This window comes from Emys orbicularis, chromosome 1, assembly GCF_028017835.1.
Source record: "Emys orbicularis isolate rEmyOrb1 chromosome 1, rEmyOrb1.hap1, whole genome shotgun sequence".
In the NCBI taxonomy this organism is placed as follows: domain Eukaryota; kingdom Metazoa; phylum Chordata; order Testudines; family Emydidae; genus Emys; species Emys orbicularis.
This window is the reverse complement of record NC_088683.1, coordinates 368908600-368926322: the sequence shown is the minus strand read 5'-3', so window position 1 is coordinate 368926322 and position 17723 is coordinate 368908600. Positions and strand designations below refer to the sequence as shown.

General features: G+C 52.3%; 1 protein-coding gene and 1 pseudogene across 1 annotated transcript; both read left to right on the top strand.

Moving 5' to 3' along the window:
• The first annotated feature begins 9204 nt into the window (after positions 1-9204).
• LOC135891117 (olfactory receptor 51I1-like) lies at positions 9205-16324 on the top strand. The gene is made up of 2 exons (XM_065418595.1): positions 9205-9221; positions 15403-16324. Exons 1-2 carry the CDS (start codon positions 9205-9207, stop codon positions 16322-16324), a joined length of 939 nt encoding a protein of 312 aa, XP_065274667.1.
• Positions 9815-11481, top strand: LOC135895371 (ubiquilin-1-like; annotated as a pseudogene).
• Positions 16325-17723: the final 1399 nt, after the last annotated feature.

Here is a 17723-nt window from a genome sequence, read left to right as displayed (position 1 = left end):
TGTGAAGACAGGCCCCTCTGGGAGGCAGAAGGAAGGATAAATGGCTGGAGCTCTAACCATCAACTCCTCTCATGGTTAGGAACCATCCTCTAATTTCAAGCCTAAACTTGTTGATGGCCGGTTTCTATCCATTTGTTCTTTTGCCCACATTCAATAACTCCTCTTCCTCCCTGGTATTTGTCCCTCTGATGTATTTTTAGGGAGCAATCGTACAACCTTTTGCATGTTGCATGCCAGCAATCTGGTTCCATTTTGGTGTAAGTGGAGCTCATCCCTCCTGTCTAGACCACTCCTCCAAAAGGTTCCCCAGTTCCTAATAACCCTGAATCGCTCCTCCCCGCACCACCGTATCATCCATGCATTGAGACCCTGAAGCTCTGCATGTCGGACTGGCCCTACAAAAACAACATGTTGTTTTTGTAGATACAGACTAACACGGCTACCCCCTGATACTTGACTGGCCCTGCGCATGGAACTGGGAGCATTTCAGAGAATGCTGCCACGGAGGTCCAGGAGGAGTTGTAGATATGCTGGAGGATAGGGATAGGATACAGGGGGACCTAAACAAATTAGACGATTGGGCCAAAAGAAACCTGATGAGGTTCAACAAGGACAAGTGCAATAGTCCTTCACTTAGGACAGAAGAATCCCACGCACAGCTACAGACTAGGGATCGAATGGCTAGGAAGCACTTCTGCAGAAAAGGACCTAGGGGTCACAGTGGATGAGAAGCTGGATATGAATCAACAGTGTGCTCTTGTTGCCAAGAAGGCTAACGGCATTTTGGGCTGTATAAGTAGTGGCATTGCCAGCAGATCGAGGGACGTGATCATTCCCCTCTATTCGACATTGGTGAGGCCTCATCTGGAGTACTGTGTCCAATTTGGGGCCCCACACTACAAGAAGGATGTGGAAAAATTGGAAAGAGTCCAGCGGAGGGCAACAAAAATGATTAGGGGGCTGGAGCACATGACTTATGAGGAGAGGCTGAGGGAACTGGGATTGTTTAGTCTGCAGAAGAGAAGAATGAGTGGGGATTTGATAGCTGGTTTCAACTACCTGAAGGGGGGTTCCAAAGAGGATGGATCTAGACTGTTCTCAGTGGTAGCAGATGACAGAACAAGGAGTAATGGTCTCAAGTTGCAGTTGGGAGGTTTAGGTTGGATATTAGGAAAAACTTTTTCACTAGAAGGGTGGTGAAGCACTGGAATGGGTTACCTAGGGAGGTGGTGGAATCTCCTTCTTTAGAGGTTTTTAAGGTCAGGCTTGACAAAGCCCTGGCTGGGATGATTTAGTTGGGAATTGGTCCTGCTTTGAGCAGGGGGTTGGACTAGATGACCTCCTGAGGTCCCTTCCAACCCTGATATTCTATGATTCTATGAGAGGCCTCTGTGCAGCCCCTTAGCGACCAAGCCTTGACCCAGCGCAGTGCGGGATTAGACACGAGGCGTAGCCACAGCTGGCGGAGAGAGCATCATGATTGTCTGAGTCGGGTCACTACCCCAGAGTGCAGCGTGGCCTAGGGGACAGCGCACTGGACTGGGCTTCAGGAGACCTGGATCCTAGTCCCAACTCTGCCACAGGCTGTATGTATGACCTTGGGTGAGTCACTTCACCCTCCCAGGCCTCAGTTTCCCCATCTATAAAATGGGGATATGAGTCTCCTCTCCCGGTCCAGCCACCAACCCCAGCCCTCTGAGGAACATCACTGCATCCAACTCTTCACCCCTCTCTGCCTCCATGTCGCCGTCCTCTGCCATCCGCCCAGCTCTTCCCCATCGGCCTCCTTCCTGCTTCAGCTCCCGGCTCGCTCCCTCCCTCCCTTCGCAATGCCCCGCACTCATCCTCGGTCACGTCAGCATCCATGTCAGTGACCCATCCCACCTCTTAGCTGCCCAGTTTTACCCCCTCCTCCTTCATTCGACGGGCATCCCTGGCTCCACGCTCCCATTCGTCAGGAGGGCCGCTCACCCCGCCCTGCTCTGTCTGATCGGGAGGGCGGAAAGGAATGGGCGTGAGGTCAGGAAAGGGGACCACAGAGGAGTGGGAGGTGGTGGCAGGGATGCATGTGGACGGTGGAGAGGCTGGGGATGGAGGGAGGCCAGGCCTAATTCCAACACTCCCCTGTGAGCCATGTGCAATCTACAATCGCTGGCACGGCTAAATCCAGCACCTTCCCCCGACTCCCGGCCCCACGTCTAACTAGCCCCGAAGGGAGCCAGAGAGTTAGTCCCTCCTGAATCCTCAGCGCTAGCAGCCGGGCTGGGGAGTCTGCCTGCCAGTGCTCTGGCAAGCTGCAAACACTGAATGAAGAAATGGATTGTGACCCGCTGTGGGGCTCGGGCTAATGAGAGAGAAATATTCCCCCGCCTGGGTTTATTAATGCAAAGGGGACGTTTCCCCTGCTCAGGCAAGGGCCTCCTCCACTTCTGATGGCGTCCAATGTGGGCAAGTTCCGTGCTTCATCTGGTTCGACCAGTGGACCGGGGCTCTCAGGTGGAACAGAGAACCCTCTTCCTAGCGGCCTGGCTGGTGGGTCTGGCTCATGTGCTCAGGGTCGAAAAGGTCACCAGATTTGTGATAGCAAAGGGATTTCCCACTGGTCAGACTGGCAGGGACCGTGGGGTTTTTTTGCCTTCTTCTGCAGCCTGGGATGTGGGTCACCAGCTGGGATCACCGGGGCATGTCTCACCTGATCAATCCCCTACCAATGCAGGGGCCTCAGGCATTGGGGTCCCCTCAGTCTCTCCTGTTCTCTGCCTGCCGGCTGAAATGCTTTGCTCTAACTAAAGTTTTGGGGTTCAGTAGAGTGGTACCTGAGTGAGGTTCTCTGGCCTGTGCCATTCAGAAGGTCAAGTCTACATCTCTGAAACTATGAAACATCCTGAGGAACTTACATTTATTTCCTTGACTTAATATCCGCTGTCTCGGGGTTAGGAAAACCCAGCCCATCCCCAAAGAGCACCCCCGTTCGGATTCGCATTGACCTGCTGTCAGTATAAGCTATGCCCGAGCAAGCACTGCAGAATCCAGACCGAAGCGAATCACTGATAAGGTCAGAACATTCTTGGAATGGCTTCTTGCCATGTGTAGCAGAGAGAGAACTCCTGGGTCGCTGGAGCGGCTCGCTGAGATTTACTGCCCACCCTAGACTCGTGTTTGAAAAGTTATTAACATTTTAACTAGCAGCGCCAGCCTGGGTCATCGGGAGCTGCCTGGCTAATTTCAGCTGGGCTGTGTGGGGAAGCAGGAGGACCCAGCCTGCAGGGAGACATGTCGAGGTGGATGAGAGCCCCATGGAAGTGCTGATATATTAGATCAATTAGCCAGACAGTTGCCTTCAGTTGCGGGTCAGTGGGTGTACCCGAGAGCAGCAGTCGGTTCACGACCCATAGAAAAGCTGCTGGGTTTGACTGTGAACAGACCTAATGACACAGCCGCTGTTCACTGATGGATCAAGGCCTGCAAGAGGGCGAATCCTCAAGCTGTGCCATTGGCCCCAATTCTGCAGCCAGTCGTGCACACGGCTCACTTGACACACGCGCGTTACCAGGCTTCAGGCTTGACTGACTCTTCCCTCGGGCTCTTTGGCGTTGGCCCAATAACAGGGAATTACGGATTCCAGCAGCACGGGGCGGGGAACACGACTGAAATGCAGCAAGAGGGACATTACAAACCCGCAGTGCTGCCTTGCCTCCAGGGCGTGTCACATAAGGGGCACCAAATTCCTCAGCCTCCCAGAGGGGTCTGTCTTCACTGTGAAGACAGGCCCCTCTGGGAGGCAGAAGGAAGGATAAATGGCTGGAGCTCTAACCATCAACTCCTCTCATGGTTAGGAACCATCCTCTAATTTCAAGCCTAAACTTGTTGATGGCCGGTTTCTATCCATTTGTTCTTTTGCCCACATTCAATAACTCCTCTTCCTCCCTGGTATTTGTCCCTCTGATGTATTTTTAGGGAGCAATCGTACAACCTTTTGCATGTTGCATGCCAGCAATCTGGTTCCATTTTGGTGTAAGTGGAGCTCATCCCTCCTGTCTAGACCACTCCTCCAAAAGGTTCCCCAGTTCCTAATAACCCTGAATCGCTCCTCCCCGCACCACCGTATCATCCATGCATTGAGACCCTGAAGCTCTGCATGTCGGACTGGCCCTACAAAAACAACATGTTGTTTTTGTAGATACAGACTAACACGGCTACCCCCTGATACTTGACTGGCCCTGCGCATGGAACTGGGAGCATTTCAGAGAATGCTGCCACGGAGGTCCAGGAGGAGTTGTAGATATGCTGGAGGATAGGGATAGGATACAGGGGGACCTAAACAAATTAGACGATTGGGCCAAAAGAAACCTGATGAGGTTCAACAAGGACAAGTGCAATAGTCCTGCACTTAGGACAGAAGAATCCCACGCACAGCTACAGACTAGGGATCGAATGGCTAGGAAGCACTTCTGCAGAAAAGGACCTAGGGGTCACAGTGGATGAGAAGCTGGATATGAATCAACAGTGTGCTCTTGTTGCCAAGAAGGCTAACGGCATTTTGGGCTGTATAAGTAGTGGCATTGCCAGCAGATCGAGGGACGTGATCATTCCCCTCTATTCGACATTGGTGAGGCCTCATCTGGAGTACTGTGTCCAATTTGGGGCCCCACACTACAAGAAGGATGTGGAAAAATTGGAAAGAGTCCAGCGGAGGGCAACAAAAATGATTAGGGGGCTGGAGCACATGACTTATGAGGAGAGGCTGAGGGAACTGGGATTGTTTAGTCTGCAGAAGAGAAGAATGAGTGGGGATTTGATAGCTGGTTTCAACTACCTGAAGGGGGGTTCCAAAGAGGATGGATCTAGACTGTTCTCAGTGGTAGCAGATGACAGAACAAGGAGTAATGGTCTCAAGTTGCAGTTGGGAGGTTTAGGTTGGATATTAGGAAAAACTTTTTCACTAGAAGGGTGGTGAAGCACTGGAATGGGTTACCTAGGGAGGTGGTGGAATCTCCTTCTTTAGAGGTTTTTAAGGTCAGGCTTGACAAAGCCCTGGCTGGGATGATTTAGTTGGGAATTGGTCCTGCTTTGAGCAGGGGGTTGGACTAGATGACCTCCTGAGGTCCCTTCCAACCCTGATATTCTATGATTCTATGAGAGGCCTCTGTGCAGCCCCTTAGCGACCAAGCCTTGACCCAGCGCAGTGCGGGATTAGACACGAGGCGTAGCCACAGCTGGCGGAGAGAGCATCATGATTGTCTGAGTCGGGTCACTACCCCAGAGTGCAGCGTGGCCTAGGGGACAGCGCACTGGACTGGGCTTCAGGAGACCTGGATCCTAGTCCCAACTCTGCCACAGGCTGTATGTATGACCTTGGGTGAGTCACTTCACCCTCCCAGGCCTCAGTTTCCCCATCTATAAAATGGGGATATGAGTCTCCTCTCCCGGTCCAGCCACCAACCCCAGCCCTCTGAGGAACATCACTGCATCCAACTCTTCACCCCTCTCTGCCTCCATGTCGCCGTCCTCTGCCATCCGCCCAGCTCTTCCCCATCGGCCTCCTTCCTGCTTCAGCTCCCGGCTCGCTCCCTCCCTCCCTTCGCAATGCCCCGCACTCATCCTCGGTCACGTCAGCATCCATGTCAGTGACCCATCCCACCTCTTAGCTGCCCAGTTTTACCCCCTCCTCCTTCATTCGACGGGCATCCCTGGCTCCACGCTCCCATTCGTCAGGAGGGCCGCTCACCCCGCCCTGCTCTGTCTGATCGGGAGGGCGGAAAGGAATGGGCGTGAGGTCAGGAAAGGGGACCACAGAGGAGTGGGAGGTGGTGGCAGGGATGCATGTGGACGGTGGAGAGGCTGGGGATGGAGGGAGGCCAGGCCTAATTCCAACACTCCCCTGTGAGCCATGTGCAATCTACAATCGCTGGCACGGCTAAATCCAGCACCTTCCCCCGACTCCCGGCCCCACGTCTAACTAGCCCCGAAGGGAGCCAGAGAGTTAGTCCCTCCTGAATCCTCAGCGCTAGCAGCCGGGCTGGGGAGTCTGCCTGCCAGTGCTCTGGCAAGCTGCAAACACTGAATGAAGAAATGGATTGTGACCCGCTGTGGGGCTCGGGCTAATGAGAGAGAAATATTCCCCCGCCTGGGTTTATTAATGCAAAGGGGACGTTTCCCCTGCTCAGGCAAGGGCCTCCTCCACTTCTGATGGCGTCCAATGTGGGCAAGTTCCGTGCTTCATCTGGTTCGACCAGTGGACCGGGGCTCTCAGGTGGAACAGAGAACCCTCTTCCTAGCGGCCTGGCTGGTGGGTCTGGCTCATGTGCTCAGGGTCGAAAAGGTCACCAGATTTGTGATAGCAAAGGGATTTCCCACTGGTCAGACTGGCAGGGACCGTGGGGTTTTTTTGCCTTCTTCTGCAGCCTGGGATGTGGGTCACCAGCTGGGATCACCGGGGCATGTCTCACCTGATCAATCCCCTACCAATGCAGGGGCCTCAGGCATTGGGGTCCCCTCAGTCTCTCCTGTTCTCTGCCTGCCGGCTGAAATGCTTTGCTCTAACTAAAGTTTTGGGGTTCAGTAGAGTGGTACCTGAGTGAGGTTCTCTGGCCTGTGCCATTCAGAAGGTCAAGTCTACATCTCTGAAACTATGAAACATCCTGAGGAACTTACATTTATTTCCTTGACTTAATATCCGCTGTCTCGGGGTTAGGAAAACCCAGCCCATCCCCAAAGAGCACCCCCGTTCGGATTCGCATTGACCTGCTGTCAGTATAAGCTATGCCCGAGCAAGCACTGCAGAATCCAGACCGAAGCGAATCACTGATAAGGTCAGAACATTCTTGGAATGGCTTCTTGCCATGTGTAGCAGAGAGAGAACTCCTGGGTCGCTGGAGCGGCTCGCTGAGATTTACTGCCCACCCTAGACTCGTGTTTGAAAAGTTATTAACATTTTAACTAGCAGCGCCAGCCTGGGTCATCGGGAGCTGCCTGGCTAATTTCAGCTGGGCTGTGTGGGGAAGCAGGAGGACCCAGCCTGCAGGGAGACATGTCGAGGTGGATGAGAGCCCCATGGAAGTGCTGATATATTAGATCAATTAGCCAGACAGTTGCCTTCAGTTGCGGGTCAGTGGGTGTACCCGAGAGCAGCAGTCGGTTCACGACCCATAGAAAAGCTGCTGGGTTTGACTGTGAACAGACCTAATGACACAGCCGCTGTTCACTGATGGATCAAGGCCTGCAAGAGGGCGAATCCTCAAGCTGTGCCATTGGCCCCAATTCTGCAGCCAGTCGTGCACACGGCTCACTTGACACACGCGCGTTACCAGGCTTCAGGCTTGACTGACTCTTCCCTCGGGCTCTTTGGCGTTGGCCCAATAACAGGGAATTACGGATTCCAGCAGCACGGGGCGGGGAACACGACTGAAATGCAGCAAGAGGGACATTACAAACCCGCAGTGCTGCCTTGCCTCCAGGGCGTGTCACATAAGGGGCACCAAATTCCTCAGCCTCCCAGAGGGGTCTGTCTTCACTGTGAAGACAGGCCCCTCTGGGAGGCAGAAGGAAGGATAAATGGCTGGAGCTCTAACCATCAACTCCTCTCATGGTTAGGAACCATCCTCTAATTTCAAGCCTAAACTTGTTGATGGCCGGTTTCTATCCATTTGTTCTTTTGCCCACATTCAATAACTCCTCTTCCTCCCTGGTATTTGTCCCTCTGATGTATTTTTAGGGAGCAATCGTACAACCTTTTGCATGTTGCATGCCAGCAATCTGGTTCCATTTTGGTGTAAGTGGAGCTCATCCCTCCTGTCTAGACCACTCCTCCAAAAGGTTCCCCAGTTCCTAATAACCCTGAATCGCTCCTCCCCGCACCACCGTATCATCCATGCATTGAGACCCTGAAGCTCTGCATGTCGGACTGGCCCTACAAAAACAACATGTTGTTTTTGTAGATACAGACTAACACGGCTACCCCCTGATACTTGACTGGCCCTGCGCATGGAACTGGGAGCATTTCAGAGAATGCTGCCACGGAGGTCCAGGAGGAGTTGTAGATATGCTGGAGGATAGGGATAGGATACAGGGGGACCTAAACAAATTAGACGATTGGGCCAAAAGAAACCTGATGAGGTTCAACAAGGACAAGTGCAATAGTCCTGCACTTAGGACAGAAGAATCCCACGCACAGCTACAGACTAGGGATCGAATGGCTAGGAAGCACTTCTGCAGAAAAGGACCTAGGGGTCACAGTGGATGAGAAGCTGGATATGAATCAACAGTGTGCTCTTGTTGCCAAGAAGGCTAACGGCATTTTGGGCTGTATAAGTAGTGGCATTGCCAGCAGATCGAGGGACGTGATCATTCCCCTCTATTCGACATTGGTGAGGCCTCATCTGGAGTACTGTGTCCAATTTGGGGCCCCACACTACAAGAAGGATGTGGAAAAATTGGAAAGAGTCCAGCGGAGGGCAACAAAAATGATTAGGGGGCTGGAGCACATGACTTATGAGGAGAGGCTGAGGGAACTGGGATTGTTTAGTCTGCAGAAGAGAAGAATGAGTGGGGATTTGATAGCTGGTTTCAACTACCTGAAGGGGGGTTCCAAAGAGGATGGATCTAGACTGTTCTCAGTGGTAGCAGATGACAGAACAAGGAGTAATGGTCTCAAGTTGCAGTTGGGAGGTTTAGGTTGGATATTAGGAAAAACTTTTTCACTAGAAGGGTGGTGAAGCACTGGAATGGGTTACCTAGGGAGGTGGTGGAATCTCCTTCTTTAGAGGTTTTTAAGGTCAGGCTTGACAAAGCCCTGGCTGGGATGATTTAGTTGGGAATTGGTCCTGCTTTGAGCAAGGGGTTGGAATAGATGACCTCCTGAGGTCCCTTCCAACCCTGATATTCTATGATTCTATGATTCAATGTCTTACCTAGCAGGCTACGTTTGCCCTCCAGGACCTCTCTTCTACCTATCCCTATGTGCCCGGTACCTACATATACCACGACCACCGGCTCCTCCCCAGCACTACCTGTAAGGTTATCTAGATGTCTCGTGAGATCCACTACCTTTGCACCCAGCAGGCAGTTCACCATGTGTTTCTCCCAGCCATCACAAACCCAACTATCTGTATTTCTAATAAGGAAATCCCCCATTACTATTGCCTGTCTTGTCCTAATAACAGGGGTTCATGCCGTGGAGGGGTGTCGTCAGTCTGAGATGGGATCATGACATCCTCAGGAAGGTGAGTCCCCAGCATGGGATTGTTCCCCTTTGCTGCAGGGATAGCTCAGTGGTTTGAACATTGGCCTGCTAAACCCAGGGTTGTGAGTTCAATCCTTCAGGGGGTCATTTAGGGATCTAGGGCAAAAATCTGTCAGGGACAGTACTTGGTCCTGCTGTGAAGGCAGGGGACTGGACTCGATGACCTTTCAAGGTCCCTTCCAGCTCTATGAGATAGGTACATTTCTCCATATTAGATGGTTTTTTCCCCAAGATTTGCCTTCTCCTTAACTGCACGGGGGCATTTGCTTCCCAGCTCGCATTACCTGTTCATGGTAGCGACATTGGGGATGGTCCTGGTGCCCCACCTGGGGAGTACTTGCTGCATGGGGAATAAGGCAGGGGTCCATGTGGTTTCTTGCTCACAGTGACATCAGCAGGGATGTCACAGTCCACCCGGGCAAGCCAGGAGGCGGGGAAGCTGTGAGCAGAGGAGCAGCATGGGGATGTGCACCAGCTGGCAGGAGTGCTCTGGATTTGGTCTCTAGACATTCCCAGCCCCTCTCAGTGTCTGGTCTCTCTGCTTTTCGGGAAGGGACCAGCATCGTGTTAGCCATGGCTGGAAAGGGACAGGGCTCTGGCGGCACCCCTGCAGAGCCCCAGATCATCAAAGTGACGGTGAAGACCCTCAAGGAAAGGGAGGAGTTTGCAGTGTGGGAGAACAGCACCATCGCCGACTTTCGGGGCGAAATCGCCAAGCGCTTCCGTGCTCCCACCAACCTGCTCCTCTTGATCTTTGCTGGGAAGATTGTGAGCGACCGAGATACTCTCAGCCAGGCCGGGATCCATGACGGATTCACCATCCACCTCGTCATCAGGCCACAAACGAGCGCAGAGGACCAGGAAACTCAGCAAACGAACGCCAGCACGCATGCTGCCACCCTTTCAGCACCACCCAACGGCACGTCCCCGGGCAGAGGCCCTCCTGGATCAGCTGGTCTGGGAGATCTGTGCATGCTAGGTGGGAATGCACCCAGCATTTTAGGTTTCCTAAATGAGCTCCAGCAGCTGCTGGTGATCAACCCCGAAATGATCCTACAGATTCTGGAAAATCCCTTTGTCCAGAGCATGCTGTCAAACGCCGACCTGATAACACGGTTCTTAAGGGAACACCCCCTGTTCCAGCAGTTTGTGCAGCAAAATCCAGAGGACAGCCACATCTGGAACATCCCAGCCCTCCTGCGAGAAATGATCGAGTTCGTTAGGAACCCAGCGATGATGCAGGAAATACTGAGAAACAGGAGCCAGACTCTGCTGCTGGGTGGAGACAAAGTCTTGTGGCAAATGCTCTCGGATACACAGAAACCAACGCTGAATAGACCACAGGCGCAGTGTGGGAGTGACACACCCCGGAACAAGCCGCCCCCAGCGGGGGTGAGGCAATTGTCCCACACAGAAAACAGAGACCCTTTGCCAAACCCTTGGGGCTCTCAGTTTGGTCCACAGATTTGCATCCCCCATCGCAACCATGGCACTGACGGTGGGGGTATTCATGTGAGCAACAGCCCAAACTGCAGCATGGGGCAGAGCCCCTGGGTGCCGCCTGGGGGACCTGGAGTCACAGCTGGGATGTGTAACCCACCGGAAGTGCAGAACGCCTCGCAAGGGATACCCAGGAATGCCCTGCCTTTCCAGAACGTCCTGTCTGTCTCCTACATGAGGAATATAATGCAGGCCCTGAGCCAGAACCCCAGTCTTATCATGCGCTTCATGCTGAGTAACTCCTGGTTCGTTGGTATCCCGCATCCCCAACAAGAAGTAGCGCGGGAGCTCCAAGCCCTCCTCCAGCTCCTGCACAACCCAGACATGCTGTTAGTGATGGCAAACCCGAGAGCCACCAAGGCTCTGTTCCAGATTCAGCAGGGTTTCCAGACCCTGGGGATGGAGGTGCTGAGGTTCGCCCGAGGCAGCGCTCCTAGCTCAGGGGCAGCGGGAAGCCCTGCCGATGGTGGAGAAGTAACTGGGACTGGTTCTGAGCCACGTGAGAATGCAAGCCCAGCACCAAGGTCAGCCGAGTCGGTGTGCCAGCCATGTAACATTGAGCAAATCGCACAGGGTCCTGGTCAAGCAAGCCCCCGCTTCCCCAAACTCCAGAAGCCCAATTCCAGCAGCAGCTGGAGCAGCTCTAAATAATGGGTTTCCTGAAGCATGAAGCCAATGTAGAAGCTCTGAGAGATGCTGGAGGAGATGTCAACACTGCGATTGACAAACTTCTGGGGTAGTGGGATCTCCCAGGGGTCTGTTTTGGGACCACTACTGTTCAACAGATTCATAAGTGATCTGGAAAAAAGGGGAAAACAGTGATATGGCAAAGTTTGCAGATGATACAAAATTACTCAAGATAGATAAGTCCAAAGCTGACTGTGAAGGGTTACAAAGGGATTTCTCAAAACTGGGTGACTGGGCAACACAATGGCAGATGAAATTCAGTGTTGATAAATGCAAAGTAATGCACATCGGAAAACATAATCTCAACTATACATATAAAACGATGGGGTGTAAATTAGCTGTGACCACTCAAGAAAGAGAGCTTGGAGTCAGTGTGGATAGTTCTCTGAAAACATCCACTCAATGTGCAGCAGCAGTCAAAAGTGAACAGAATGTTGGAAACCATTAGGAAAGGGATAAATATCAGACAGAAAATATCATATTACCTTCATATAAATCATGGCATACTCACACCTTGAATACTGCGTGCAGTTCTGGTTGCCTCATCTCAAAAAAGATATATTAGAATTGGAAAAAGTACAGAGAAGGGCAACAAAAATGATTAGGGGTATGGAACAGCTTCCATATGAGGAGAGACTAAAAAGACTGGGACTTCTCAGCCTGAGAAAGAGACAAGTAACGGGGGGATATGATAGAGGTCTATAAAATCATGACTGGTGTGGGGAAAGTAAATATGGAAGTGTTATTTACTCCTTCTCATAACACACAGCCCAGGGTCACCCAATTCAATTAATAGGCAGCAGATTTTTTAAAAAGCATAAGGAAGTACTTCTTCCACAATGTACAACCTGTGGAACTCATTGCCAGGGGATGTTGTGAAGGCCAACACTATAACAGGGTTCAAAAAGCACTAGATACGTTCATGGAGGATCGGTCCATCAATGGCTATTGGCCAGGATGGGCAGGGATGTAAAACCATGCTCTGAGTGTCCCAAGCCCCTGCTCGCCTGAAGCTGGAAGTAGACGACAGGAGATGGATCAATTGATCATTGCCCTGTTCTGTTCATTCCCTGTGAAGCACCTGGGCCCTGGCCACTGTTACAACTCAGGATACTGGGCTAGATGGAATTGGTGTGACTCAGTGTGGCCGTTCTTATTTTCTATCCGAGGGGCAACCGTGTTACTCTGTATCCACAAAAACAACGAGGAGTCCGGTGGCACCTTAAAGACTAACAGATCTAAATCTGTTAAATCCGTTAGTCTTGAAGGTGCCACCGAACTCCTCGTGATTCTTATTTTCTGCTGTTCTCATGTAGGATAAAGGATACAAGCAGCAAAAGTCACAGAGCTCTTGCTACTGGATATGGCTTCTTTGCCTGATTAGCCCATGTTCAAACATCAGCCTGCGCTTGAGTTCCCAGTGGACTGCGTGATCCCCGAGGAGCTGCTGCAAGGATACAGGATAAATACTCTCCCGTGCCTGGCAGTCTGTGGCGGATACTCCAGGCAGGCTGGGTCCAGAGGCTTTTTTCCTCAATGGTGAAGATTTTCGTCACGTCCACCCTGGTGAGTCAGCTGCAGTTGAGAGAAGGGGGTTGGTTACCTGACACCCTCTATTTGGAGTTTTACGGGGAGATATGAGTCCAATAAAGCTTAAAAAAAGTTTATAATCAGGACACTTTTAAAATTCATTTCACCATTTCGCAGGAGATAATGTAGGTGCCTAACTCTCATCTCTGCTTTTGAAATTCTGCCCCTTCCTTGTTAGTCGGCTCTGGACGATTTTCCTCCTGGACGGATGGGATGAAACGCAGCGCGGTGAGCACAGCCCCTCGTGGCGCTGAGACAGAGAAGCAGGCAGCGGGGGAAGGGGCAGGTGGATGGTTTTAGAGAAGTTTAAGGCCTGAGGTCTCCTCAGCTCTGCGTGAGAGTTCATTGCCCCGGGGCTCTGGCCAATGGTCCTCTGCCTCCTGGGGGGGCCGTGCGTGAGCTGGGGGGCTCTGGGGTGCTCCGGGACACTGCAGGAATGTCAAATCTCATCAAGCTCTTCTCATTGTTCCCTGGCTAAACCCCAGCCCGGCACCTCTGCCTTCTGGCCAGACTTGGTTTCTTCAAAACTTAAGGAGAACATTTCAGCATATTTCATGCACCGACACACACGCGCACACGCACGCATACATACACTCACACACAGACACAGACAGACACTCACACACAATCTCTCTCTCTCTTTCTCTCTCTCTCTCTCTCACACACACAGAAAGACACATATACACTCACCACAGAGACAGACAGACTCACACACAGAAACATTCACACAAACACACAGACAGACAGACAGATGGACATGCACACACACACACACACACATACACTCACACAAAATCTCTCTCTCTCACACACACACAGACACACAGAAAGACACACATAAACTCACCACAGAGACAGACAGACACACTCAGACACATTCACACAAACACACACACACACACACAAACGGACACACAGACACACACAATCTCTCTCTCTCTCTCTCTCTCTCTCTCTCTCTCTCTCTCTCTCACACACACACACACACAGAAAGACACATATACACTCACCTCAGAGACAGACAGACACACACAGAGGCACACACAGACACATTCACACAAACACACACATGCACACAGACAGATATATACACGGACACACACCCTCACATGGACACACACACACACACACACACACACACAGAGACAGACATGCACACACACAATCTCACACCCAGACACACACACATACGGTTGCAGGTCGGTTTGTATTCGGCACAGCTCAGCCCTGCCCCTGCCACCCGCCCCTCACTCAAGCTGGATGGAAGCTAGCACGGGCGGGGCCATGAGCAGGGGAATCACCCCCCTGGCCTGCAGCAGCGACGAAGCCTTAGGGACAAATCCTGCCCAGATTTATGGGCTGTCCAGCCCTACTGAGCTCCACCGCACTGCACAGCCGGTGTGTAGGGGAGGACAGGGGCCAGCCTGCAACCTGTGTGTTCTCATGGCTGGGGCCTGTCCCTTTCATCCTTTGTAAAGTGCTGATGTGCACCTGGGGCTGCGGAATCACATTAACATTCATGAGCAATAATCAATCTGTCCTTTCCCCGCCTTCAAAGAGTCTAAGAGGGCTGGCGATCGTAGGGCGTAATGCAGAGCACAGTTAAACGCAGGTCCCGATTCTGCTTTTAGCAGCATCCCTGTCCGAGGCGGGAAGTCCCAGCGCCCGGCTGGGAGGCCGGGCTCAGACGCACGGAGGGGTCGTGACCTTGCCACACTTCGCACTGGGCCAGAGTCAGAGCCGGCGTGCAGGTTTCCAGCCTTCCCGCTGCTGTCTGGGGGAGGGCGGCATGAGAGGGACGGGGGGTGGAGAGGAGCTATTCACAGGCTGGCCCAGCTTCATAGGTTTAAGGCCAGAAGGGACCACTCCGATCACCTGCAGCGCACAGGCCAGCGACGTGCCCTGAATTCATTCCTGTGTGTACTAGAGCAGTCTCCGTTGCCAGGGATGGGGAATTCACAGCTGCCCTTGCGAAGGGTTAATTTCCCTTGCTGTTAACAATGTGCCCCTTCCTGCTCCTCTGAATGTGACCAATTCATCAACCTCCTTCCTGAGGAACGTTCTAGAACTGTGGACAGCAGAACTGTGGGAGCAGAATCTCTTCGCTCCCTTTAAACGAGCTAGGGCTGGAAATGAATTCTTGGACCCTGGCTCTTCAGGCTGGATTCAGAACAACTCCTCCTTGATTTCCCTGGGGAGAGCAGCCCCAGGCTTGCAGGAGAGGGCCCTTGTACACTGGGATTCTGCAAGTCAATGCTGAACTGCAGGTCCCTTCCCGGTCACCTGGCCTCGGGGTAACTCTCAGGTTCATTTTGCATTTACACAGGGGGTTGGAGCTGACCGGGACAGCGACTGCTCATCATGGTGGATTTCAATAGCACCAGCTTCCATCCTGCCACCTTCCAACTGACCGGGTTCCCAGGGCAGGAAGCTGCTCACCACTGGATCTCGATCCCTTTCTGTGTGGTCTACATCACCGCCATTGTAGGGAATTGCACTGTTCTCTGCATTATCTGGGCAGACCGGCGTCTCCACCAGCCCATGTATTTGTTCCTGTGCATGCTGTCAGTCAACGACCTCGGTATGTCTCTGTCAACCCTGCCCACCGTGCTCGGCATCTTCTGCTTCGATGTCATAGATGTTGCGTTCGACGCCTGCCTGGCCCAGATGTTTTTCATTCACTCCTTTTCCTTCATGGAGTCGGGGATTTTACTGGCCATGTCGTTCGATCGCTTTGTCGCCATCTGCGACCCGCTGCGCTACGCGGCCATCTTGACCAACCCCAGGATCGTGGGAATCGGGCTGGCCGTTGTGATTAAAAGTACCAGCATGCTCCTCCCTTTCCCCTTTCTGATTAAACGGCTGCCAATCTGTAAAGGCAATGTCCTCTCCCACCCTTACTGCTTGCACTCAGACATGATGAGACTGGCGTGTGCAGACACAACCGTCAATAACATCTACGGATTGTTTGCCACCCTGGTCACTTACGGCTTAGACTCAGTGTTCATCATCCTATCGTACGTTAAGATTCTAAGGACTGTTTTTAATATTGCATCCCATGGACAGCGTCTCACGGCCCTAAACACCTGTGTCTCGCACATCTGCGCCGTCTTACTCTTTTATGTCCCAATAATTGCTGTCGCTGTTATGCACAGATTCGGGAAAAATGCCCCTCGTCTTGTGCAAATTCTTCTGTCCTATGCCTGCCTCTTTGTCCCCCCTGTGTTAAACCCAATTGTTTACAGCGTGAAGACAAAGGAGATTCGCAAGGGGATCTCCCGAATATTCTCCAGAGACTTACTCTGAACTGGGAGTTGTGTCAGATATGGTTTTGTTGGACGAATTTTGAATGGCCAGTTGGCTGAACATCGTATCTTCTCAGAGGACATTCAAACCTCTCCAATGATAAAATACTAGAACCATTCAAACTGTGTATAGGCAGTTGGCTGCAAAAGATTCTGTTATCTCCTCTTATGTCTTTAAATTACAGTCTCAGATGTTAAAGGCAATCAAAGTCAATCAGTCTTTTGAGGCAGGGACTGTGGCTTCCAGTGGGTGTGAGCAGTGCCCGGCACCTCAATACAAAATGTAAATAGGGAGAAGGAAAGATCCCTCTCAAATCGATAACTTACTGGTGTAATTCAAGCCAGTTCTGCAGCAGGGGCGTCTGTCTGTCCTGTTTGCGACGGGGGCCAGCACTATCTCAAAGCAGTAGATTAACAAAAGCTGTAACTGGGGGGAGGCCGCGCACTTTTTTGCAAATTGAGCAGCTTGCACACACCAGGGGCTCCAGGCATCCTTCTGTTGCACCCCACAAGCTCACTATGTGCCACCCCCACTTTAAAGGAATTCATGCAAATCCCCCTCCCCATTCCTCCCCCCTGCATTCTCAGTTCTCTTCTCTCTGTCTGTCAGAAAAGTCTTCCAAAGGGGCGACATTTGAAACTGCTTTGGATGACCAGAGCTGAGACGGGGGGCAGTTGTTATGCTGGGAGGTGTGTATTGCTCCCATCAACCACTGCTTTGATCTAGAGCCAATTCCTGAGGTGGCTGAAGCTGCTGGTTCTGCTAACCAGATGCCAAGGACTCCTCCTTGTGTTCCCCTTTTCTCCTTTTCTGTTTTGCTGATTGCCACCAACATCCACAGGGTTGCACCCGCTGATGGCTAGAACATTCCCTGAAATTTTGTAATTGATCGGCTGCAGCATTCAAACATCATCGCGTTACAGACAGACAAATTGGTGGGAGGGATAGCTCAGTGGTTTGAGCATTGGCCTGCTAAACCCAGGATTGTGAGTTCAATCCTTGAGGAGGCCATTTAGGGATCTGGGGCAAAAATCTGTCTGGGGATTGGTTCTACTTTGAGCAGGGGGTTGGACTAGATGACCTCCTGAGGTCCCTTCTGTCACGGAGTGGGGGGGACACAAGGCCCTGCACCCCCGGCCTCCTGTGATTCACCATGACTCTCAGACAGCCAGTAAAGCAGAAGGTTTATTTAGACGACAGGAACACAGTCCAAGACAGGGCTTGCAGGTACAGACAACAGGACCCCCCCAAATGAGGTCCATCTTGGGGCCCCAGGGGCACCACAGCCCCATTGGCGGGGTCAGAGCCCCATCTGGGCTCCCCTCCATTACCCCAGCCAGCTCCTGAAACCCCCACTCCCTCCTGCGCCTCTCACCCAGCCTCCCCCGGCTCCTCCCCC